Below are 25768 nucleotides of genomic sequence, written 5' to 3' on the forward strand. Positions count from 1 at the left end.
TTCCTTCACTTTAAACCCCTGAATTTTCCTTACAGTATCAAATGAGTTTTCCAAGAAAAACAGGCTCTCAACACACCAGCATGTAGCTGAATTTAAAGACATTTTTTTCCTTTTTGCTGTCTTTCCCCCATACAACAAACATGTAATATTAGAAATAAAAACTGCAGTGGAAGTAACCTGACTTCTGAAAAGCTCAGGGCTTGTTAGGGTTTGTTGACTAGGTCAGCTAGATTCAAGTAAATGACGCAATTTTAAATTCTTTAGACTTTAAAAGTTTAGTAACTCTTACAAGGCAGTAGGAACAGCTATAACTATGTTGCACTACTGTAACTCAGACAGCACAGATCCAAATACAAATATTTAGATAATGTTTCTTTCAATGTGACACTAACTGTTACGATTTATTCCAAAACCAATTGCAGCCTTTCTGAAGAGATAAGGATGACTCAAGCTTCCTCAGACAGAAAATACTGGAAGCAAGAAAACTAAGCATTCCAAATCCAAAGGCAAACACCTAGTGACTATCCAGACAAAAAGTGCCTGGGTTAAATCTGAAATCTTCCAGAAGTTCCCCTCCTAGCTAAGAGCTGTACATCCCCCTTTCCCTTCAGCTTACATATTTAAGATTTTTTTTCTTTTTAATTCTGTTAGGTAAACTTGTCTTTGCTATGGAGTGTTTGTCCTTAAATTTTTAAGTGCTTAAAGAAGAAAAAATCAAAGTGCAAAAATCTTCAACAGTTTCAAACCCAAAAATGTTTCAAACACTTCCTTCTTCCTTTTGTCTTTAAGTGTTTGCCAGATTCAACTCACATCTGCAAATAGTTTTAGTCATGCTCTCCTTTCCTCTCCCCCCCACTCTATATATAGGATATAGAAAAAAAATACCTACTTCTTCTCATTTCTCTTTATCCATCCAGGTTTTTACTTCATTCCATCTGTGTCCTGTTTGAGATCTGCATCCCATTTCTTTTCCTGAAATATGCAACTGCAGTTACTAGCGGTTTATGTTCTAAGATACAATAGCACATTTTGATTAGTGTATTTTACATTATCTTTAAAAGATTAGGTTATGGTTGGTTGCTTCCATCTCCCCCCCGCCACCAAAAGAACCTCCAAAAACTTCGTTAATTATAAAGGAGAACAATACAGTAAAATGTGGAATATGAGGTTACTTTAACCTTTGATCAACACTGACTCCGCAATTGTTTGGTTTTAGTATTTACTTCTATACTAACTACAGGCATCTTTCTGCAAAGTGCTTCCATTTATGGTGAACTGTTCTTCAGCTTCCTTAAAACAATTGTCTGATATTCCAAGCAGCTCTTCTGGGCTGAATTCCAGTTCCCAGAGAACCACCATTGCTTTAAATAGCTGCAAATAGATTTTTAGGGCTCATTTTGTAATAACTTTCATATCATTCTTCTTTTCTGAGTGTTCTCAAAAAGTGTCCTCTGGAGCACAACTAACTTGTAATGAACATAAAGAAGGCAGCTTTTGCCAGTCAAATCTCGACAGAAGTGTAGTATTTGAATGATTTTTTTCTCTTTTGTATGATTTTTGTACTTTTGCCCAACTCCATAAAAACACAATCACTTCCAGATAAAATAGATTATGATTGGGGCTTAACAAAGTATGGATTTTATTCTCCTAGGTTAAACATTTACTGACTTCTACACATAAAAAGCCTACAAAAATGGTATGTTTTAAGTAAAGTTCTAAGCCAATTCATGTTCTGTCTACTGCTAGGTGTGCTACTAGACTAAATTTCCTACACTGAATGTCCTTTGTTACTATGTTCAGAGAACCCCAGCTATCCTGGGCAAACTCATGAGTTTGAAAGTTAGAAAGCATTGTCATTTACTTTGTGACTGAGTAAATTAACCTTGAGTTTGATTATCTGATAGTTTTACTGAAAACCTCATTCTGTGCTTCTTAGTTCTATTCCTTCTTCTGAAAAAAAGTAAAAGAAGGACAAAGAAAAAACCCAGCCTCGCAGTCTTTACCCTCATTTCCAGAGCACTTACTGGCCGAAAAACAGTGGCCAAAACAAAAAAAAAGCCAGAACAGCCCATAAGAAGCCACAGCCTCCTAGGGACCACTGGAAGCAACAATCAGACCTGCTGGAGAAGCAGTGCTGTCATTAGTGCCCAGGCAAGATTGATTGTACGTTCACCATCTCACATTTGTGTGCATGAATCACAGAATATCTCGAGTTGAAAGAGACCCGCTGGGGTCATCAAGGCTCAACTAGTGGCTCTGCACAGGAAATCTCAAAAGTCTCACCATGAGTGGTCACTGAGCAGCAAAAAGATAAATTACTTTAAAAAAAGATGACAAAAAAAATCACAAAGTGATGGAAGGACTTTAGTGTGACAAATGGCAGCAAAACCTCTAAGCAATTATCAACATCAAGTTACTGTTTAAACATTAATGATATTAAAGAAAAGATTTCCCTTTTCTCTGAAAAAGCAACACAAAAATCTTCAGATAAAGAAGCTAGGAACTGTCACTGAGAATAACTTCTGCTTGTTTATTGTCAGTTCAAAGTACTTTTTTCATTTAGTTTAGACTTAAGTGAGAGTCAGGTTCTGCTACCTGTCTCTTTCCAACTGCATGAATTTTTATTTTATTTTTTATAAGGTAATGCTGTATTTAAAAGAAGAACAGCAACAAAATCCAGCAGTTGAAATCAGACTGCTGGCAGATTTCTCTGCTAAACCTGCAGAATATTTCCCCCAGACTTTCTTTTCTTTTGGCACAGTACCTGTGTTCGCAGAAACTGCACCTCTTCTGTAAGCAGGTGCTTCTCTTTGAAGAGCTGATTCTGTTTGTTGAGCAACTCCACTAACTGCTGGGCAGTGACCTGGCAGTGCTTGTCAAGCTGCTGTAACCTGGAAAAGAAATAGATAAAAGGCTTGCAGAACATCTGAAGTTGAAGTTCACAGAAGAAGCTTTGATGTTTGCACTGGTGGTCGCAGTGCCCAGAGTTCAGGTTGGACTGAAACTAAAGTATTTCTCCTAGAATGCACATTAAATGTATTTTCACATTTTAAATTAGCACTTTTAAAGCTTTTCACTTTTAATTTAGAACCTTTACGAGGACATGACAGCAAATCTGCTTTGCTGTGACATCAGTAAGGACTGCAGGCCTGCATCCTGACACCTGTAGCTAAGCAAGCTGCACACTCTGTAGTTGCTTCAGTAACTGTCTTCTTGAAACGCACACAGTAGCCCAGATTATAAAACCAAATACCCAAATTCCCTAACAAACTGGACCCGAAGTGACAAAAACTTCTGTTTTCTGTCCACTGCTCTTTGCAAGCTGGTCAATGTCCAAAACTCATTACAGAACATAGCACTTATTTCAAGTAAGCTTAGTGTTAATTAAGCATATCAGCAGAGATCCTTTAACAGTGTAACAGGGATTCCTGGGGAAAAGATGTAAAGAACCCATCATTCCAAAGCTCCTCCTCATCAGGGGCTGCAAAAAACAGGAAAAAAACTGGCAGGTATCAGAAGAAACATGCAGAGGCCTTCTGCTTACACTGGAAGAACAAGTGCCTGAGTTGGGACAACAGTGCTGTATGACAGGTCAACTGCATATCTATTTCTTTAATCAAGAAAGCAGGTATCACTTGTTACTTCTCCAGTGACTGTTTATTAGTCCTGGAATCCAGTCAGAAATCATTTCCAACTCATGTGATTTTTACATCAGAACAATATTTTTAGTAGATAATCACAGGTAGTCCATGCAAATTTCAAAAATATTACTGGACACAAGCCCTAGGGTGTTGTATTGTGAAGCTCTATGTTCTTTCAAATAAACTGCTGTAAATGGAAAAGTCTTTAATTATGGAAATGCTCAATTACACTTTTCTGCTTGCAACTTTACCACCCAGTGTTATATTTAAACTGTCTTCTTGAGCACAGGGAGAAAGATGACATAGGCACTGAGCTGAGTTTGACCAGCAGGCCACAACTTTTACCTTTATCATCTCCAGCGCTTGCCGACAGGTTTAATAACACTCCAATCTAAAATTCTGGGCAACAGTGAATGAAAAGGGTGCAGTTCTAGTCAGTGCAAATCTGGATTGTCAATTCCTAAATTCTGCCTGCCAGTCTGTACTCCCAAAACTGCTGCCAAGCTGGCCCTTGGTCCGCACACTGGGACTCCCAGCCTATTCCGGTGTGTTTAGCTCCTGAGGACAGGCTGTGGGCCCTCTCACAGTATCTGGTATTACATGTGACATGTGCAGCACAGCCACACATTCCCATATGCATTGTATCTGGCCTGCCTGCTGATCTCGTAAATGATTCAAGATGAGAAATGAACAGCTCCACCCACGTTCACTGTACTTCCCATATGTTACAACTGCACATCGATGCCTGCCATCATTTTTACAACTGGGTGACAGAACCTTCTGCACATTTTGCTAATACGAGTCAGGGAGGTTGCACAGTCGCCACGTTCATTCTGGCAACACCACCTACCAGACAAATTTACTGCATCCTGAGCATCTGAGTGACCACTGTGTCCTCACCCTCCTGTCTAAACAAGATAATTTTTCCACCAAAGTGCAAGATCTGTCCAGTTGGGATGGCATGCAGCTGCTCCCCCTTGGCCTGGTCATGTTGAAGGACAGGGACTGACTCCATGCTCTATCATGTTACTTCATGCAGAAGACTTCACATGACACTGAAATTTGGATCTGAGACTAGGCTATACTCCAGGCTGTCCAGAAATGAGGTGAAACATCTAACACAGAGCAGAGCTTTGGCACTAAGGTGAATTCCACCTGCAGAATCAACTTCCATTGCAACCAACACCATGAAGCTGTACTAGCACCTACCATGTAACACTTCCCCTTATGTGTGGCCTACAGATAAAAACAAAAGCTGCTTTATTTTCTATTGTAACACATTGCTAAACCAGGGGCACCCACAGGACTCTGGCTGCAAGCTCCCTGCCCTGGGGGACTCAGGCCCACTAATCCATAGGCAATCCACAATGAAGGTAAAAGCTGATATAACCTGTCAGCCCTCCCCTGGGTTTTAATGTTGACTTGAATGAAAATAATATGCAAGGATCTGTAGGCAGTACCCATTTACCCTGCAGTGGGTATCAGTCAATCCTTGACATAGTAGAGGCAGTAAAAGATTATTTACTCTTTCAGCATAGTCAGGTTACTGGTTTAAAATGTTTTCACTTTACTCCAACGAGCTGGATTTGCTGAAATGGCGTGATTGGATTGCAGCAACCTGCAGCAGCTAAATCACCAAATCCAATAATCATGCTGCATTTACTGGCACACATCTTAATTAGGTTTTAATACAAGTAATCTGATAACTACTTCTGGCCAGCCAGAGCGGAGCTGTCAGTGCTGAAAGGGCTGTTGTTGAGTAGCTCAGCCAGCGCTCTGCCGTGGCGTGGCTGCCTCCCTGCTGCCCCTGCTGAAGCCCCCCATCTGCCAGTTGCCATGGTAACACAGGCCAGCCCATCACCCCACCAGTGGGTGCCGTGACCCTCAGGCACCCCATGGCAAGGGCTGGAGCACTAGCCACTCAGGGGACCACTAGACACCCAGGGGGGCCACCAGCACTAGGGCCACATCTCTGTGGGTGCTGAGCCTGGCTCCTGCTGCCCCCCAAAATGACCAAAACCCAACACCATGAGCATACGTCACTGGGCAGCAAACTGCCTTTAAAATGCATTTGTCCTGTCAGGGCAAGAGTGTCAAGCTATGAGTTTCTAAGGTTGCTCCTGCATTGTTTGTTTGCCTGTGGGGGATAGAAGGATCAGATGAGTTCCTGGTTCTGAGTGGGAAAACCAAAGACCACATTGGAGACCTCTGCCATGCTGCAAAGATGCAGCTGAAGGGTGATCTCTATGGCGATCACACTTAGTTCCTGATACAGGTAGGTCAGGCACTATCTAAGGTCATCTTCTGCTGAATACATACCACTGATCAGGCTTGCTTTGCCTATATGATGATCTTGGTGCCAGACTTGCTGCCACCAAAGAGTTAAGATGTATGGCTGGTGCTCATGGTGAGCTTGTTTCTGCAGCCACAACTGCCCCAGCTGCTGTCACTCCCCACTCCTCTCGTCGGCATGGTAGGAGAGGTCTCTTCTGCTTTCTTTCCACCTCAACTCTGCTACATTTCTGTCTTCCCTTTTCATAGGAAGTGATATTGTTTTCATTAAGGCAGAAAAATTTGTGTTAACTACCTGTTTGTATCAGCTCTGTGAACAACTATGAGATTGACAATGTTGTCCAGTTCTGAGCCCCTCAGTTTAGGAAGGACACACCTTGAGTACTGCATCCAGTACCCCTGTACAATTAAATTAGTACTCATGTGAGAAACTTGCACCTTCACTGTGGTTTACAGCACTGATACATTTAGACAGTAAATTTTGAGGTAAAAAAAGTAGAGTCTATGAATTTAGAAAGGCAAACAAAGTAAATCAAAACCCACAGTTTCACTAATGTCCTATATTACTATTTACTTAATATCTTGACCCATAGATCAGTGCCTTGAAACAACCTTAAGTGATAAGCATCTCAGAGAAGCCCCCACGTGCTCCCAAAATTTAGACAGGAATATCTATACGTACAATCTATCCTTTAACTGAATTGCATTCTCCCATCTGGCTTCAGAAGCAAAACACTATGATGCACCTTTTTCATGTTAATGAAATAAAAAAAACATAAGAAGAAAAACACAGAGACCAAAAAGCCACCCTGTAACAGTGAATAGAAACTAAGGGTAGTGAATAAGCCTCCTCATTTCTGTCACACTGAAAGCCCTGAATTCTAAAAGGACACAGAGAGACAGATCAGGGCATGTTTTAAAAAGTTTCCATGGATTTTCCCACCCTCTGGAATCCCTATCAGACTTCTGTTGCCACAAAAAGGCCAAGACTGTAATTTGCTCAGGCAGAGCAGATCTACACCACTTCTAGCTTAGTAAGGTAAGCACCTGCCCACGCTACAGGCAGAACAAACCCATCCGATTGATGTTAACAGATGGTAACTAGAGCTTAATATCCCTTGCACAGTTTGGAATTGGACACTTAAGAAGCAAATGTCCACATTTCACCATGAACCCCTTGACCCAGGTGGCTTTGTATCACTCAATCTTCTTTTTTTTTATTTTAAATTTAAATTTATATCTATAGCTGGGTAACATTAAATTCTCTTTTACTAAAGACACTAAATTTTTCCACTTACTTTTAAGTTGTCTATAGTATATCATCGCCAATAAGATATCAATGTTCGCATGCTATGAAAACACTTGCAAATAGGGTTTAATTAAAAGTTTACATAGGAGCTTCCCCTTTGTTTCAGATGTCACCACTGACTATTCAAATATGTCTTCCACAGCTGGTCCACCAGGTTAAACAAATAGATCATGTAGGAAACCTGAGCCTGGATCTATTCCTGGGCTTCTAATAGCTTATGTCTAACATGCTGAAGAGAACATTATCAGCCTGCTTTTCAGTAGGGGGGTGTAGCAGCTGGGCTTCTTTGCTGCTGTCATGGCCACTTTTAGCCCTACTGGGTTTTGACAGGAAGGAAACAATGGATGAGAGTGTACAGCAGGCTGGAAAAGATATGGGTGAAAGCTTCACTAATGACTATTTGTGTCTGTATCCCCTGCCTGAAGATGAGGCTTTTCCTCCTTTAAAGGAATACAAAATGGTAAGAACTTTGATAGGGATATGAACCCTGGATGAGGTTTGCTCTAGAGAAGAAATAGTTCTGGTTACAATTTAATGCTTTTAGTTGACAAGTATGAAGTAAAACAATTCTCCAGATCATTCAGGCTAGTAATTTAGAATGTTGTAAAGTACCTTAGGGAAAAAAAAAAAAAAAAAAAAAGGGAGGCAGGGCTCAAAGCAGACAATATTACAGAAATATTTTTAATTGTACAGACTCTACATTTTTTTTGTTTGTTTTTTAAAAGATGTTCACCTCTGATTTTGTTATGTGCCAGACAGAACAGATTTTGCACAGTTTCTCAGCCATATCCCACTAAGGTTTCAAAAGCAGTCTCCTCATGTTTATAAGATAAGTATTTGTATTAATGAAATAATTTTCCTGTGCTTGTATCAGTAGTTACAACAATTTTTGTGGCTGGTTTACTTTTTATAAATGTGTGCAAAATTTCCCCTACTGCTAACTCCAATTCCTCTTATTTTATTACCAGACAAACCTGAACCTGTACAAACTGCTAGCTGGTGTCCACATAAAGCAATCACTGTATTCAGGCTGGAGACATTGAGAATTTTTAATGCAATCTGCCCAATCTGAACTCTTTCCTTCACAAATACTTTGCCTTTAAAAAGAAATTCCCAGCATGAACCTCATCAGAAGCGACATGTAACAGACAGTACATGTGGTGTCTGGGCAGGCAGCAGAGAATTGAAAAAGAAGTCTTCACTTTTTCTATCCCATGGCATGTGCAGAATGTACATGTGGCCCAAGCTGACATCAGGCGTTTCAAGCAAAAAAACCTGTTAAAAGCATCAGCTTCTGTTAATTTACTTTGTCAGATATTGTCTTAATTAAAAAAAAACTACCACTAGAAAGGGCAGTGCAGCTGAGCTACAACTGCTTCAGTTGTTCTGACAGTCACAATTGCAGGCAAACAGAACAGCTTTGGGTTTGGCCCTGCTGTCCTCATTGAGCCCAGATCCTGGCTGCAACCAGCAAGAGCTGCAGACACTGAGGTACTGAGCATAAAGCTTCTGTTTATCTCATTAGCTAGTAGTACCTGTGTTTGAAAGGTAAAATATTTCTCACCTTGCAGATGAGAGGCCAATAGTGCCGGGTACAGCCCTTCTCATTTGGTTATCTGCAAGAGAGCCTTTCCAAGTTTAAGAACTATGTATCACAGTCCTTCAAAACTGTCCTGCAGTACAAGGACAAGGCTGCTATAGCGCATAGTTTGACCATGATGAAAATAAACTCTAAAAATATCAAACACAAAGTGTTAAACATCTATGGAGGTGTCACTTGTTACTTTTGGTGTTTAATCCCCATTACCCTTCTTTTCCACTCTAGAGCTGCCTCTCTTTTCAGTTAATTTCAAATAAATGATTTTTTGCCTTTAAGCTCTGACAGGCATTTGCTTATTTTTTGGGGTTCACGTAGCGTTATTGTGGTTTACATAAATCACTGTCAAACTAATGATAGTTGTAAGCTTTGTACAGAGTTTAGTTTTATGCTTGTGACACAGAAAAGCAGAAATATGACTTGACAGACAATTTTTTCAGTGCAGATAGATGTCTTACATATGAGGGCCCACTGCTCTCCATCCACACAGAGCAGATTGCCTCTGTTTGAGAGCTTAGCCCAAGCTCAGCCTACTCCTCTTCTATTACAGCTCTAATGTCAAAACTTACTCTTCCTAGGAAACAAAGGGGGAAATAGGGGCACATACAGAGTAAAGCTCTAAGGAATGGCTGGGAAGGAGGTCAAGGTGGGCAGAGGAGCCTAGGATGTGCGTGAGAGGTAAGAAAGATCGGTGCTCAAGACATGCATGAATACACCCAAGGGGCCTGAAGAGGGTTTGGCCTCTGTTTGCGCTGGCTGGCCATGCAAGCACGCTCCCATCTCACAGGGAGCTGCTGCTGGCACGCAACTCAGCACTTTGCAGCAGGGCTGTTATCACTCGGGGCCATCCCCAATCTCCCCACATTTCCCAGTACACCCATAAACCAGTTTTGCTGAGACTGAAAGTAGTCACAGCAGGAAACACTATGGGGGATGTAACATGGAAGACGAAATATAGGGAAAATGGTAAGGTAATTTTGCATTGAAAAGGGCTGAGAGGAAAGCAGTGTTTTCAGAAAAATGAGAAAAGCTGGAGAATCTGAGCGGAATTGTCATCCCACCTTCATGAAGCTCAGCTCTTGTGAAGAGAGAGTCCACTTGGTGTTTTGTTTTGGACTATATTTTAAACAGTGAAACTGCACATGAAGTTAGTGAAACCTGCAATTGCTTAGCAACACTGAAGGGAAGCATTTCACAGAATACATCTTAAAAATCTATTAGTACATTTTAGACAATATTACACTTGCTGTAAGAGAGTGGCTATTTTGTAATTTACATGTGCCTTAGTCCAACTGTGATTCAATTTACTGCAAGGTGAATTTATTCACTGCTATGAAATAATGGAATTTTATTGTTGTTTTAGACAAATACCATTACAGTTATCTTCAGGAAAACCATTAATCCCTCCACAGTAAAGAATATGACTGCAACCTGGCTGTTTGGAGCTGAGTATCAAAACAACCAGATCACAGCTGTTGCAAAGGGTCAAGTATGCCTTTCTGGTGACACCAGCTTAGCCTGTGGATGAGAATACCAGGTCTAGAGTCCCTGCAGTAGCAGCACAGGGCTGTCAGCAATACCATACAAAACGAGCACAAAAGTATCTCCAGCCTGGCTGTCCCATGTCACAGTTCAGTACATCAGCCAGCCGTCACTGGACTCTGCACAGACTTCTCAGCTTGGTAAGACCACCAGCACCTTCCATCAGGATTCCTTCTGTTCACAACTGTGTATTTGCATGCACAGACTCTTCTGTTGCCACCTCATTTTAGTAATAGTGAAAAATTTCAGCTAAACTATCAGGTTTTTCTTTGCTACAAGTTGAAATAAATGTAAATAGCTTTCTTGACACATGTTTAATGTAACATATGAGAATACTTTTCCACCTGGATTACGTCAAAAGGTCTTGCTTAAGTTTTGTTAGGTAAATTATGCTTTTTGCACACTATTTCCCCATATTCTCATCTTTCAGTGGTAAGCAGGGGTAATATTTCTGAAGCAAACATTTAAACAAGCAACCTTAGAAGTCTTGATATGCTTTTGGAAACCGAATAGTCTCACTTATATAAATGAAAATTAACTGCCTTAAATCACTAGTAGTAAATTAAGAAAACAAAGCTGTGTCTCTTTGTTAAAAAATAAACCATGGGGTTTGTTCTTTTAAATAGGGATAGAGAAGACAAACACATATGCAAAATGAGAACAAGACATCCACCTGCTATCAGTCAATTACTGTCTCTGTAGACGTGGGAACCTCCAACACTGTTGCTGCAGCACAAATACATCATTACTTAAAATTTCTTCTAAGGGAAGCCCGGAGAAAACATACATTTCTCTGTTGGTGAACTCACACGTGAACATGGGGCAGAAAGCAGCCGGGGTTTCTGAAAGGCAGTGAAAGCTCAGCAGGTGCCCCAAGAGAGCCCAAGATCCCCACTGGGGCTCACTGGTCCAACTCTGCTCCTCCTCAGCAGCCATCGCAAGAGCCTTCCAGGAGATGCTGGTGGTCTTGGCACCACTCCTGGTGGACAACTGTCCACCTCACACCTGGCTCAGCTTGGCTGGGGCGAGGTAATGAACAGGCCGACAAAACGAACTCAAGCCTCCCTCCTGAGGGAGGCTACTTTTGATCAGTGTTGAGCAACATATGCAGGCTTGAGCAGGGGGGCATGCAGGCAGCTCGGGAAAAAGCGTGCACTGCTGTAACTAAACTGCAGATTAAGCTGAGTACTGCTGTTTCCTAAGCTCCAGATAAGGAACCTTCTGGAGAGTATGAAAAAATTGAAGAGAAAAGAGAGCAGTAATTGTAATTTTACTTTTAAATTATTATGAATCTAAGCTATATTAGAGCAGCATTCATCCCAGTTTAAGATAGTGTATTTTTCAGCAAAGATTCTCAGTAGGGAAGATGCTTCTGTAGTTAATCGGTTGTTTCTAATGTCTCTGAAACCATAACATTACCTGCTCAGCAAATATTTACCTACAAATGAATACTGGGCAACCCTCATGTTATCTCCTTACATGAAAAATCATGATATTGGGATCATAATGTACTTAAAATCTCTTCAAATAAAATAATCCTAATTACTGAACTTCTGTGCTGCAGCATCAGGGTTTAATTTCCTTTGAAACAAATGTTATCAAGGAGAAAAATCTGCATTTACATATCTACTAAGAGGCCTGATTTCATTGAAATATACAGAGGAATTGAGAGTTCTATTGTGTGACAGTAGAGAAATTACTAAAATCTATTTCTCTTACAGATCTGGATACATTAGCTTTTATAGTGGTCCAGAATAACTCCTACGAGCTGTAATGTGAACTACAGACTCCTGTAAAGCACACAAAACCCCATGAAATGCCCAATCCTGTGTTGCTAAAATCCAAAGGAGTTCTGCCTTTAATAGAAGCAGGCCCCTTGTTTGCATAAAGAGTACCTTGTCAAACAGAATACAAATGCCAAGCTGGTATATTATAGCACAATAGCCCCATTTTTTTTAAACTAAGCAAATCCTAGAGAGAGCAGTTTTCCCCCAAATCTGGGCATCAGTTACAAATTCAGTGAACTGATGTCTCAAAGTGTTTGTGAAGGATGCGGGAAATTTGCAGAGGGGCAAGAGCTTTTCATTTCAAAGAGAAGCGAACTGTATGTTTTCATTATAAAAAATGAGAGTGTGAAAAAATCCTAAGCACACAATAGCTCTTTCAAGTATAAAGTTCAGAATTGCATCTCCCAAGTTTCCTGTACGTTAAAAGAACACATAATAATGATCTAAAAATCCTTCACAAAAAACCAACAAGCAAGGATGAAGCAGTACTCGCCTGGGGGCCAATTGCCTCTCCAGCAGCGGTAAGGCTGTTACTAGGCTTGCAGTACCATTTGTTCCATTACACAATCTCCTGAAGCCTTTTACAGAGAGCTAAAACAACTGCCTGTACCAACACGACACATGGCTTTCCATCCCGACTCTTTGCTAATCCAGACGCTCCAACCATCTTTCTTTAAGATGCCATATGGTTGGCAGAAGCCTGTAGATCTAGCAGCACATCTGCTTGTATGTTACTTCTCCCCTCCAACTCCCCCCTCCACACCACAAAAGAGAGCAAATAATTATTTTACATGTAACCAATTAAACTGAATTTAAAGAGGACAGGGATTATTTAGCTCTAGATATTTTAAAAATATAGATTGTCGCAGAAGATCATTTGTCTCTCAGTGATTTGGGAAATACAGAGAAACAAAACAAAGAAATGAAAGGCACATGGGCAAAATGATCGCTGCATTTGAATTATTTAAATGACTGCCATTCAGACCTTATGCCCGAAGATTTATTTCCCACATTAGCGTGCCACTGAAGAAGGGACTGAATTCACTCTCTGCTTTTGTCAAAGGTGAATCAGACAAGCAGACTAGGAAACTATCATACACCAAACCATGCTTTGTTAAGCAAGCAGAGTGACTTTGTATGTTAATGACTCTGCAGGATTATACTGACACACTGATTTTTTTTCATGTGATGAGAAAAGATTATTGACACCATAAAAATCCTGGTTGCACTGGCATGCAGGCATCCAGGTTATCTCTTTAGAATCCAGATGCCAGATAGGCAGCAAAAATAATTTTGTTTGTGATGAGTTATCATTTGTCCATTTATGATATAATGGACTACAACAGAAAAGAAAATATACACTTTGAAGCCTGAAATTAAGGAAAAAAAAAAAAAGCTAGAAATTGTAAATAAATGTTCCTATAAAATTATCACTGACCACTCTGTGATGAATAACCATCTTAGTTAACGAAGGACAGACTGCACAATTTTGCAGTTCTGTCTGCTGACAATTTGCAGCACCTTTTGTTCAGAAACACTATTTCCTCGAATTTTTCCTGCATCGCTAAAATAAGACATCAAAGAGATAAAATATACCATTTCTACCTCAAATGCTGCTCACATGTATTTTTTGTGCAATTATCTGTGAAGCACTGTGGAACATAGAGGAACATGCAGCGCATGTGTCCTAACAATTTTCCAGAACAGGAACTAAACATATATTTGCTCCAAACAGCCTTCCTGCACCAAGTCTCCATTGCAATGTGCACAGAACGTTCCTTTGCCTTCATAAAAACAGTTTCCCCTACAATATGGGAATGCTTGTGTTCAATTACGCAGTGAACAAATTGTTTTTCCCCTCAGCTATTTAGGAGTTAGAGTTCCTACACAAATGATGGGGAGATTGTGTCTTATCCTCACAGAAAGAGCCGACCAATGCTGAAGGTTTGGTTGGAACCAGCATTTTTGAGGACAATACTAGGTTTCCAAGCTGTTTGTTGAAGGCTAGTGCCTTCCTTTCCCCTAGTACTCTCCATGTCAAAGCAATTTAAAATTTCATCAACATTGCTTTGATTTTATACTACTTTGTAAATTTATAAAAATTTTATTGCTTTGGTTTTATCCAAAACCAAAATTAAAAAGACACTTTCTCCTCCAATAATTACATTTTTTCCTCTCTTTTTCTTAAGAAAGAGAAGACAGAAGTTCAAAACGTACTTGAATTTCAAAATTTAAAATGTGGCAATGTATTCAATGACGCAGCAATTTAGCTCAGTTTAAATTTGATAGGGCTTGATTTTCTAGTTATAATAAAGAACTATATAAAGGGTATTTACAGAAACAAGAAATATTTATAACTGCAGATTAAGATTTCAGTTAGTTCTATGCATAATATTCAAAACTTACAAACTATGAAATTATGCTAGAATATATATGATAAAATGAAAAAAAAAAAAAAACCCAAACCCTTCCCCAGCCTCTTGAATTACTCTCTTCAGAGCCTTCTGTGTTTCACCCATTCAGGTATGAATACTCAGGCTTGGCCACTTGCTCCATTCCTAGAGGACTCGGGGAGATGAGAGAGAAAAATTTCCAGTTATCTGATTGCACATATTCACTTCCTTTATTTTCCTAGATAAGGAGTGTCTTTGCATTTTTCTGAATGATTCTTAGTAACTCAGTAGCACTTAGGGTTGAAAAATGCCTATTTTATCCACTGTACTGCTTTGGATAGCAAAGCAGTAATCGACCTACCAGCAGGATGTCTCCTGAACTGATTAGGCCAAAACCAATTGTCTGTGACCACATTTGGTATGCCTGTGCACATCAGTTGTGAATGAAGCTCCAGAGGAAGGTGTGCTTGAAGAGCTGTCACACAGACTCCCTCACCCCATCCCAATCCCTCACCAGCAACACACAGTGCTGCCCTCCTTTCAGTACAACATCAGAAACAGAATTTCAGAAATAGAAAGTCTGGCCAACAGAAGTCCTTCGCACATGTGAAACAGGTATTATATTAGGCCCTTCAGAATTTAAATTTACTTTGCAGGCAAAAAGTATGGTTTTAGATTTAGATATGGGAGAGAAAATTAACTTTGTATATGTACTGTGACTTCTTGTCCAAGAACAGGTAAATAAAGGAACCATGTGTGAAGTCTTCACCAAGACCTGTTGCAAACTGACTTCCGTAGAAATAATGAAAATGCTGCACACTTTCTTACTGCTTGAAGGATAAGGAAAAAAAATAAATAAATAGTTTATTCTCTTGACAAGCAAGGGAAAATCATGAAGGTACAGTGTATGTCAAAAAACTTCTCCCTTGACTGCAGAGTGTTACTGAACTGCTGCTTATACATGGCCACCATTAATCATTTCCAGTAGAAAGTGCCAATAGGTGTGCTGGATTGCAGTATGGAACACTAAGAAACAGGCTGGGTCTGATGAAGACACCGTCACCATATCTTGATCAGATCTTTTTGGGTTTGCTTGGGAGGGACTTTTTGAAATGTGGGGCAAAAAGTGAGGTTTTTTAAAGTTTGTAAAGAAATGACAGTTCATATTATATGGAATAATAATGATTATAAAAATAAGCTTAAAGCTCCCTGTATTCATGTTCTAGGTATACCTGAAATGTTTGATATAATAATTGTAAATAATTTACCCAGTTCTATTGGGCACCTCATTTGTAAGTTGTAGAAGCAACAGAATTTCTACAGTGATTTGCAGAAATGACAGAATGCTTTTCCTCTTTTGAGACAAAGAGAAGCAGGGATTTGAACGCAAAACCCCTTCAATCTGAAAAGGACTATATGGGGAAGTGAAGATATTAGAAGGGAATTGATTTCTTCATGAAATAACCATACGAATACCCTTAGACATCCATTATTGAAACAGAAAACATAGGATCACTACACTGAAAAATTACATCACTTCATACTGGCATTTTTAATTTTGTGGCTCCTGTTTTAGTATTATTTCTAGTTCTTGATGGTGACTTCATGTACTTATTTTTAAGAACAAAATAAGAAAATGTACCTTAAAGGGAAAATAAGTAATCAATCAGGTATCTGAAAGACTTCAATTAACATTTTGACAAGTTTCATGTTACGCAAACTAAGCTAATGTAATTAGTTTTTATTAATTTAACTCCTTGAATATGAGATATCAAATAAATGACAGAAGTATCCAAGATGCTCTGTAGTACTTAAGTTCCAAATTTCTACAAGTGTCAGCTCTGGAACTGTTTTTTTGGCTCTTAGACTTTGCCTTCCTCATCTGACACACACAGATCCTGGAAGTATTCAGCCTCCACACTGCAGTTTGTAACTCATCAAGTGCACATGAACAATACATGACCTGATGAATTATTTCTTATTCAATAATGACATGTATTTTACCATATACAACTATTGTGATCCATTATTGCAAGTAGCACTTGCATTTATTTCCACAGCTTTGTAGCATTTTGATTTCTGAAATTTTACTTGCAATCTGATGTGTCTGCCACCACAGCATTGTTATAATCAAAATTAATAGGCCAAGATAGCAGTCTAAAATTAAATTCTGATCTGAAGGGTACATTTGAACATTTGGGAATCTCTCTTCAGATGCTGACAGGGAGACAAGTGAGCGGATGTAGAGAGAATCTGGATATATGGTTCACATATGGGCCTAACAAGAGCAATCTCTTCATATAAAGACACTATTTCTCATGCTAAGTCTACCTTGTTTTCTAATCTCAACTGAAAGGAATGTTGGAATCTGGGACAGTTTCCCACATCAGAGGCTGTTATTTAACTGTCTGATGTCAGAATTATTGTGTTTTCACAGAACCTCTGCAGTTTGGGGTTGTTGCTTTGCTATATTTTGGGGGGTGGATTGCTTAAGACTGCCAATGCTACACCCTCTTAGCAAAGCTTATTCTTCTTGGTTATTTTTCCATCCGAAGTACCCTGAAATTCAGGTACTCCAAATGATACAGGATCTTTAATTTTTGGGGTTTTTTTCAGCATTGTATGAGAACTATGAGATTACCCCTGATTCCAGAAACCTGGTATTTGGTATTGCCAAGTAGTGAATGTTTTTAAGCACAAGACTTCATCTGAGTCTAGATCCAAAAAATACAGGTAGCAAGTACAATGTTATACTAGTTGTCATCTAGGGCTTCCTTTTGTACCACACAGTATCCAGTATGTCAGCACAAGACAAAAGCACTGAGCAGGGAGAAGAAAACAAATCTTAGTTATCCTGCCATATAGTAATCGTTTGTGTGAAGCCACACACCATATGACCTACTCTGATCAACATACAGCTGTACCTGAGGTACTTGAGGAACAAAACTTTGCTCAGACAGGTTTGGAAGAAAAATGCCAACATTCATTAATGCCTATAGCTCATAACAAACAGTCATCTCACAGCTTTACCTTAGAAGATGTTAGAAAATATCAGTATAGAACTGAATCCACACAGCACAGAGGTGCCCTGAATCCAGCAATGTAAGGATCTGTAGCACAGCATGAGTAAAATTGAAACACAGCACTTGGAGAAAAACAGCCATAGTTCCTAACAAAGTGCTGAGAAGTCTCTGTTAGCTGCCACAGCTCAAAGCATTCATGGGATCAGGAAATGACCAGAACTCATGTTTAATGGATTTAAGTAACTGAATAAAACCAAACACTGCAGCACCTCCAAGCTGTGCAATCCCAAACAACAACTTTGAGAAAAAAAGCACTGGAACACAGAATAGAATATGTGAATGTGCGAGGTACTGTCCAATTTCCTTAAACTGAAATACTTACCTCAATTTAAGGAACGTCCTCAGACAAGGAGGTTAAAGTCAAAAGTTGCCTCTTATGGCTGTGAAATTATTTTGCAGTTAAGTCATTACAGCAACAAAGAGGCTTGAAGGTTTGCAGGTACCTGTAAGTCACAAGGTTCACAGACCATTTTTCATTTAGTTCCCAATGCCCAAAAGAAATGAAAAATTCTTTTTAATTCAGGGTCCTAATTAGGATGATAATTGGAAGAAATCCAAAACCATCACATTTGACAGTAAGACCCTATGTGTTTACACCCAGACTCTTTTGTAGCATATTATCAGGAGGAAACTAACAAAGTACTCTACCTCACCTAGCTGGGGTCTGAACTTGATTCCAAGTTTTGAAGGTCTCCAAGCCTTTTGAGAAAACTCAGACAGCAATTCAGGCAAAGATTTCAAAGGAAAAAAGAGGCTTGATTTGTTTTCCTCTTTTCTTTGTCCACCAAAAAGCAACACCAAAAGCAACATCTCCAATTTGTGAGCACAGTTTTGAAAGGAAGGGAAAAAATACCATTACAAATAGCAAGCAAAGCTTTCAGTTTATGAATCTACTAATTCATCCATGAAATATCCAGGTTTCCTCCATCATCATTTCCAAAACACCATATTATATAAGGTAACAATGGAATACTAGGCTGGTCTGTTTCCCATATTTTTAGTTGGCTCAGTTGGAAAGTGAATACAGGCTATTGCCCCAGGATGTGTGAATAATTTAATTCAAATGCAATTTTGCACAAAATTACCTTCACAAAAAGGAAAAGAAAAACAAAAACAAAAACAAACCCCCAAAAAAACAAAAAAAAAACCATGGCTACTCAGACTCCATGTTAAACACAAGAAAATTAGCTCCTCCCCCCCCCCCCCCCCCCCCAACTAAACTAGTATAATTCACAAAGTTTAGTTCACAGTGGCGATGTTAAATCAGGGAGGTATAAATCCTAATATCAAAACACCAAGCTTTTCTGTGCTGGACAGGAAATTGCCCCTACACAAACTGTCAAGTACAAAACTTAGGTATTGCATCTCAGACAGCTCTGTACTGGCCTGGTTGAAACCTCTGCTCAGGAGTAGAATTTATGCTGAAATAGATGCAAGACTAAATCCCCAAATTGTAGACCGATAATTTAGAAGAGGTCTGTTGCACGTGGAAATGGTTTTGATCTTCAGATCATAAACTCCTGGAGGCACAGATCTTCTTTAATTACATGACTACAAAGCACCATGTGTTTCCATTATGCTATTTAAATAATAGATTTAATTTGAATTTACATTTGTTGATGTAAACATTACTGACTGTAACATTACCCTGCAATCTGATGCAGAAAGTCACTGAAGTATTAGAAAAAAATTCCTTCTCAAGAAGATTACAAAGGAAAGAATCCCCAACTGTGCTATTTGAAAATATGAATAGAAATTAGCTAAATAGAACAGAATAAATTTTAGTGGAACAGAAATTTTAAGATGATATTTTCACACAAACAACACTAACATCTCAAGTACTTCTAATTTTTAATTCTGCTCTACAGTTATCTGTTGTGTTTATGGGACCAAATGAATTCAGATGTTTCCAGCAACCAAAGTTCCACTGATTATTAAAAAGAAAGAAAGTAGCATGGGAAGGATCACTTATTCATCTTCCAACACTACTTTAACTGAAGTGCAACTGGGGGACTCTGCTAATGAATTTAGCTATCAGAATGCTAATCAGTTCTGGTTTTTACCAAAATTAATTTAACCTCTGTTTTTGCATAAATAGTCCCTGTTGTTTAAAACTTTGGGGCTGCTTCTGTATGTGGTGGGTGGGGGGGGGGGGTGGGAGGGCTCAAATGGAACATGGTGTGCTGGGTCTACAGACAATTCAGTGAAGAACAGCTCAGAGGGAAGCATTTGAACACAGTAATATAGGGTAAGCTTTTCCCTTCCACTGTTAATAGAAAAAACCGAAACCCAAAACACCCTACCCAAAAAACCCATAGCTCACTATTGCTGTATGAAAAGGATTTTAGTTTTGTATAAATTACCTGCAAGCACTTCTAACAGATGCTATAATTGTCTGTTTGAGAGAATATGTGCTGAAAGACAAAAATCATCTATGTACCATACAGATGGAATGTACTGGTCAGTTTATGACATGATGCTATTAAAAAAATTATTTATGAATTGTTGAACTTGCAGATCATATTTAATTATAATATCAGCATTAATAATAACAACAACTAAGTCTAAAATTTGCCAAAACACGGGCAGTTGAAAGTGAGATCAGACAGGACGATAGAGAAAAAGTAACATTCTGTAAAGATTGTACTGGCTTTCAGTTCTGAACTCACAAGACAACTGAGCAAACAGATAAACTGCATGAAAAACTTTGAACAAGCATAGGTTTTTGTTCACTGTGTACATCCAAAATACATATTTTTTCAGAAGATCCAGAAATCTTCAGAACTTTTCCAGAAAATCTTCCCTCCACATGTACTCTTGGAATATCTAAAATTACCTTAAACACAAGAAAAACATAAAATGGTAAAGAGAAAAGAATGCAAAACAGCACTGTAAGAAAATTTTTCGTATTTTGTCTTTGAAGTTTTTATCTTTTTCCATGTTACTTGACTTTTTTTGTCTGGTAGTATCTGAGTCCTCTAACCCATTCTTTCTTTTCCTTTTGTCCTTACACTAATCTGCAGAAGGAATCAGTGGAAATATAAGGCCTTCTGTCTGATCTAAAAACTCATAGACAGAATTTAAAAAAAAAAAATCCTGGATGCAAGTAAAAAGATAATGGGCAGACAAAAAACAAATAAGTACTTAAGTGCTAGGTTTGAAAAAAGACCCCTTATTAGATCCAGATCACCGTAAACAGTCCCATCAGTGGGGGAACACTCAACACTGTAGATGAAGGATCAACAGGAATTCACATCATCTTGGGATTTTGATCACATCTTTAACAAATGTACTTATGGCAAGGTACTCTGGAATGCAAAAATTTAATTTAACAAATATGAGAAAAGCATCATATTGGCAACTTTCTTAATACTTTGCACGTTGCAAAGACAGTCCTTATACTGCAAAGACATTTCCCTTGTTTTGCCATTGGTGTTCACTTCTCCATCCCCAAATCTCAACTCTGCAACCCTCTAAGAGGGTAAAACTCTTTGTAACGACCTGATTTTCTTCATCTACTTGTCATTTTGAGTTCATGTTCGGGAAAAATGCAGTGAATCTGTCAAAAATGTTATGCAGGAGGGTACAGGGCTCCCACTTCAACTTACAGCAGCTACCTAAATGATTTTAACAGGAACTGACCATTTCCAATATGTAACATGTAAATCTCTCTTTTTGGAGAGTGGGGGGGAAAATGGCTAAAGTTTCTTGAAAAAGTACGTTGGTAAACATAAATGTTCCATCAGATTTTATAAAACTGGATGATCAAGCCATAGGCAGTATTTTTAAAATATTAGCTCAGACATTAATAGGACTTTAGGGAATTATCACAATATATTTGTTGCAAAAGCAGTTGTTCTAAGATGTAGTAGGTGGATGTTTACTGCAAAATTTTGGTGATCTCAGAGAAGTCAATATAATTACTTTTTCGGTCAGAAGGTGAGGGGCGTTTACATTTCATGGAGTCCTTAAAAAACTGGGCTTCCATTAAAAAATAATGGAGCCCTTCTTCATTTAAACTGATACATGAAGATACTAGTTCTGGCATGGTAGGTGTATTATCAGCTCCTGGATTAGTTACAGGAATAACTATTAACATTCAGTCTCACAGATTATAACATCATTATTTATGTTCAAATAGAACAAAACTAAAAATAGTATTTTGAAATATTTGAATATTTAAATTCAGTGCCTATTGAGAAATTTTTAGATTTCTGTTAATATGGAGGAGTAATGCTTGATCCTTACTGCAGACTATTGATTTTACACATATTTACATGAAAACTACTATGTGAGCTTTTTTTTTTGTCGCAGTACCTTTCTTAGTAACAATAAAAACAATAGTAACAATAAAAACGACTTTGATTCTTTTGATTCAGTTTAAAAACAATTCTGTAAGTACAGAATTTAACATCCTTTTTTTCCCCTTTCTCTACCTTGGTACAGAACACTGAAATCAGTATTTCAGTAGTAGTGAATTCCATGAACTACTTTTCCCCAAAGGAACTTTATGCTCGTGACATTTAGATCAATTTTATATTGCGATAATTTCATTGTTCACTACCATTAAGTTCATCATCTGCTTCTTTCTTTGTCAACAAGAGCATCTTCTAGGTTAGGACAAACATGGCTTTGTTCACGTTTGCCTAAGGCAATACAGATTTGGAAGCACAAGCCTTCAAGAACTAACTTCCACAGAACATGTAACTATCCCAAATACATATCAGGGCTAACCTAGAAACTACTTCCAAGATCCTCCTACAACAGACTTACAAGCATTTACCAGTCATCATCTTTTTCTGAGACAGACCACATGGAAAACAGTAACACAGGGAAAGGAAAATATGTCCAAGCAGTAGTGGCCAAAGCCCTTCTCCTATTAGAGATGCCATAGTACTTCTAACATTTCAGTAAATACAGGATTTTTTTCAAAAGGGTTTTTTGCCTGAAGAACTCTCAAATATTGTAGGTTGCACTGTATTTATTTTACGTGAATCAAGTGGATCTTACTGTCACTTGGATCTTCTCTTCCAGGAAATCTAGAATTTCAAACACAATCCTTGAATAACTGACCATCAATCCATTTTAGAACAACAAACTCAGTGAAAATATCTGTACTCAGCTTTAATATATATTTTTCCATGTCAATCACAACTGCAAAGAGTAAGAGGTGTAATAACTGTTGCCTCATTGTGATTGTTATGGTGTCCTTTTATTTTCAGAGAGAGTGCCACATGTAGAAATGATGGATTTAATTTTGAAGTTGTATTATCTCACAGAATTATCTACTTCTTACAAAATGAGCAAAGAACTATGCCTTGGTCAGAGAGTTCAACAAGGCACTATCACAAACAATTACTTGCTATGATTACCCTTTCTGACAATGAAGTTTGGACTTCAAGTTCTATTCTAATTCAGTGGCTTCTACTCCTGTTATTCACTACCAATTCCTCTGCACCCAGTAATGTCAAGAGGTCAACAATTAAATTAATTCAGAATACAATATGAACGTAAGAGTGACCCTATATTATATCTTCATTTTTTCCCTTTGATCATCCCTTTATTTGACTGCATTTCAGTAAATTATCCATGTAGTTTTTATTTTGACAGCTCTCTTTACAGCAGTAAAACAAAATGTGTGCATTGCAAATGGCAAAGATTCAAATTTCAGCTATGTTTATCCAAAATAGCACTGAACTGCTTCTGTACTTATGCTATACTGCCTACAGCCTTACGGAAGGGGAGACAGATGGGATGAATTTAGCAGGGAAACAGCTGTGGCTTGAAGAAGAGACAAGCAAAAGTTTTGCTATCAGGCTTCATTATGTATCAAGGTACCAGTAAAATGTGTATCCGTAAGGCAGCCAAAAAAGTGTTTTTCATTTGACTAGTGATAATTACCTTTTCTCAACAGCTGACAATGTTCTAAGCACCATTAAATAGGTATAATAATTAAGCAATAAGATAAGACAGGCAGTGCCTTGCTGAGGATTATTGCTTGCCTCGGGTGCATTACAAGGCATAGGGCTGAAGGGTGAGTGACTTCAGCCACCCGAGAAATGTAATAATCCCTCAGAAATGCACTACCTGGAGTGTCTTCTTGCTATTAAAACTGGAAATTTAAAAAGGACAAAACGCTAGACACATTTCCTGTGGATTTTATTGACATGGGTTAACATTAGAGGAAGTCAATTCAGAAACTCCATTTCTGCCCAGCCTATGAAAGTCCTTTCCCAAGGACACATATGCCTCTGCTAAGTCTGCTTGTACATTTTATTCGTAAAACTTATTTGAGAAGTATTTAATCATCTAATATTTGCATCATTTAACAGATGCACTAAAGATTGTAACAGCCTTCACAATGGTAAAAGTTAAAGTGCTTTTAAGTCGTGTGCTCTGAAACATTTATTCTGTGCAATTGTCTATGTTTGGTATCAATTTACAGATAAATTTTTTCAGTTCTGAAATTGTATGTGTAAAATACACACACACACATATTTTTAAATATATATATATATATAAAATATCAGCCACTCAAATGACCAAAGCATTAAGGAAAAAACCAAACAAAACAGCCCAAAAACCCCCTGAAACCTTCTCTGACTACATGCAAGTCACAGAGCTAAAACTAAGGCTATTTCCCTGGTAGTGTGGGATGTGCTAGTGCAGCACTCAAAAAAATTACACCGCTTTACATAAGCCGAGAAAAGTTTACTGTCATTTCAGCTGTGCCACTGAGACAACATTTTGAAACTGGAGACCTGAAACTATTTAGCAACCTTGACTTGAATCAAATCAGAATTCTAAAGACCATTCAGGATCAGGCTCCAAGTCATAAGATATGTTTGGGAAAAGGATCCACTTCCATCTGTATAACTAAAGGCAGAATCAACATCTCTTAGGTTAAAAAGAACTTAAAAAACAGTTTAAAATGTCCTTTCCCCTTTTTTCCTCTCCATACATGACTTTACAGTTCACAAAGAACAAGTTAAACACAGAACAATCTTCTTATCCTTTTCAATTTCTTTCATATTTTCTATCATCACTACTTTATTCCAGAACCAAACTGAGAAGCCCTGCTGAGAAACACATACAACACTGTCTGGAGTACCCTAGAAATACAGATGCTAACTAGGTCTTATCATACTGTCCTTCCTCATAGACACTTCCATAATCTCTGTTTCACTAAGACTTGCTCATAGCAGTTAAGGAACAACTAATTTAAGACCACATTTCTAGAAACTAACCTAGTGCCTGTTACTATTTGACTACTACCAATTAGCACCGTCACAAGGCTTAATGAACACAGTTATTTTTTAGCATTTAATTTCTTTCAGAATGGCAATTTTTTTAGAGTTCGCTCAGAAACTGATAATGAATATGACTGGAGCTCTGGAAGTTTAAGTTAGACAATAAATAAGCAAAATAAAGTTCTATCTGTGGTTCAGCTGACAAAACCACTGGAAAAAATTGCTCCCTAGCCTCATAATGCATAAACGAAGCACTTAGTTAAAGATGGAAACAAACAGCATGATAACAAAATATAGCACCTTCAAATGCAACATTGGCATGGGACTAGCAGCACAAGACACACCAAGGCTAAATGGATTTAAGAACTAAAGGCTAAAGAGATTTAAGTACAGGTTAGATCTATATATGGAAAATGAGAGTATCCACAGTTAGATCAGCTTCCAGAAGAACAGTATTGGATCTGCAGAAGCATTCAAAACACTGAATTTGAAAGCAGGCAGGTGTATAGATTTTGCTACAAAGCTGGTAAATTTTCATGACACACTTGCAAAATGTTACTCATCTGTCTTCATTTTCAGTTCTCTACTATATGGGAACAGAGGGTTTTAAATAGCCTTTGTCTGAAAATCTCAGAATCATGCACAGCCATCAAAACTGGAAGGAAATCTGCTACTGCTTGAAGTAATTTGCCAATTGGGTTAATAGTTAAATTTTACTGTAATTGTGAATTCACTGAAGGCTTAATAGGAAGATACCAATTACAGTCAAATATCCCAGCTAGGTATTTGCTGTTCAACTATTGAAAATGGTAGTCTCACAGTGGCTATCTGAAAAGAATATGGGTGGGGTTTTTTGTTTGTTTTTTTATAATTT

The 25768-nt window shown here is 38.3% G+C and overlaps 1 protein-coding gene across 2 annotated transcripts in view; it reads right to left on the reverse strand.

Annotated features, from left to right (window-relative positions):
• The window catches only part of SDCCAG8 (SHH signaling and ciliogenesis regulator SDCCAG8), a 104363-nt gene that overhangs the window by 3178 nt on the left and 75417 nt on the right, over nt 1-25768 (reverse strand). For both annotated transcript variants that reach the window (XR_009277439.1, XM_058836911.1), the window contains exons 17-18: nt 2765-2891; nt 890-972 (exon numbers count right to left, since the gene is read on the reverse strand). Coding sequence is in view for 1 of the 2 variants with exons in the window: in XM_058836911.1 (XP_058692894.1) it covers nt 922-972; nt 2765-2891 (178 nt within the window). In the remaining variant the exon portion in view is untranslated. The remainder of the gene's footprint in view (nt 1-889; nt 973-2764; nt 2892-25768) is intronic.

Source organism: Poecile atricapillus, chromosome 3 (genome assembly GCF_030490865.1).
Source record: "Poecile atricapillus isolate bPoeAtr1 chromosome 3, bPoeAtr1.hap1, whole genome shotgun sequence".
In the NCBI taxonomy this organism is placed as follows: Eukaryota; Metazoa; Chordata; class Aves; order Passeriformes; family Paridae; genus Poecile; species Poecile atricapillus.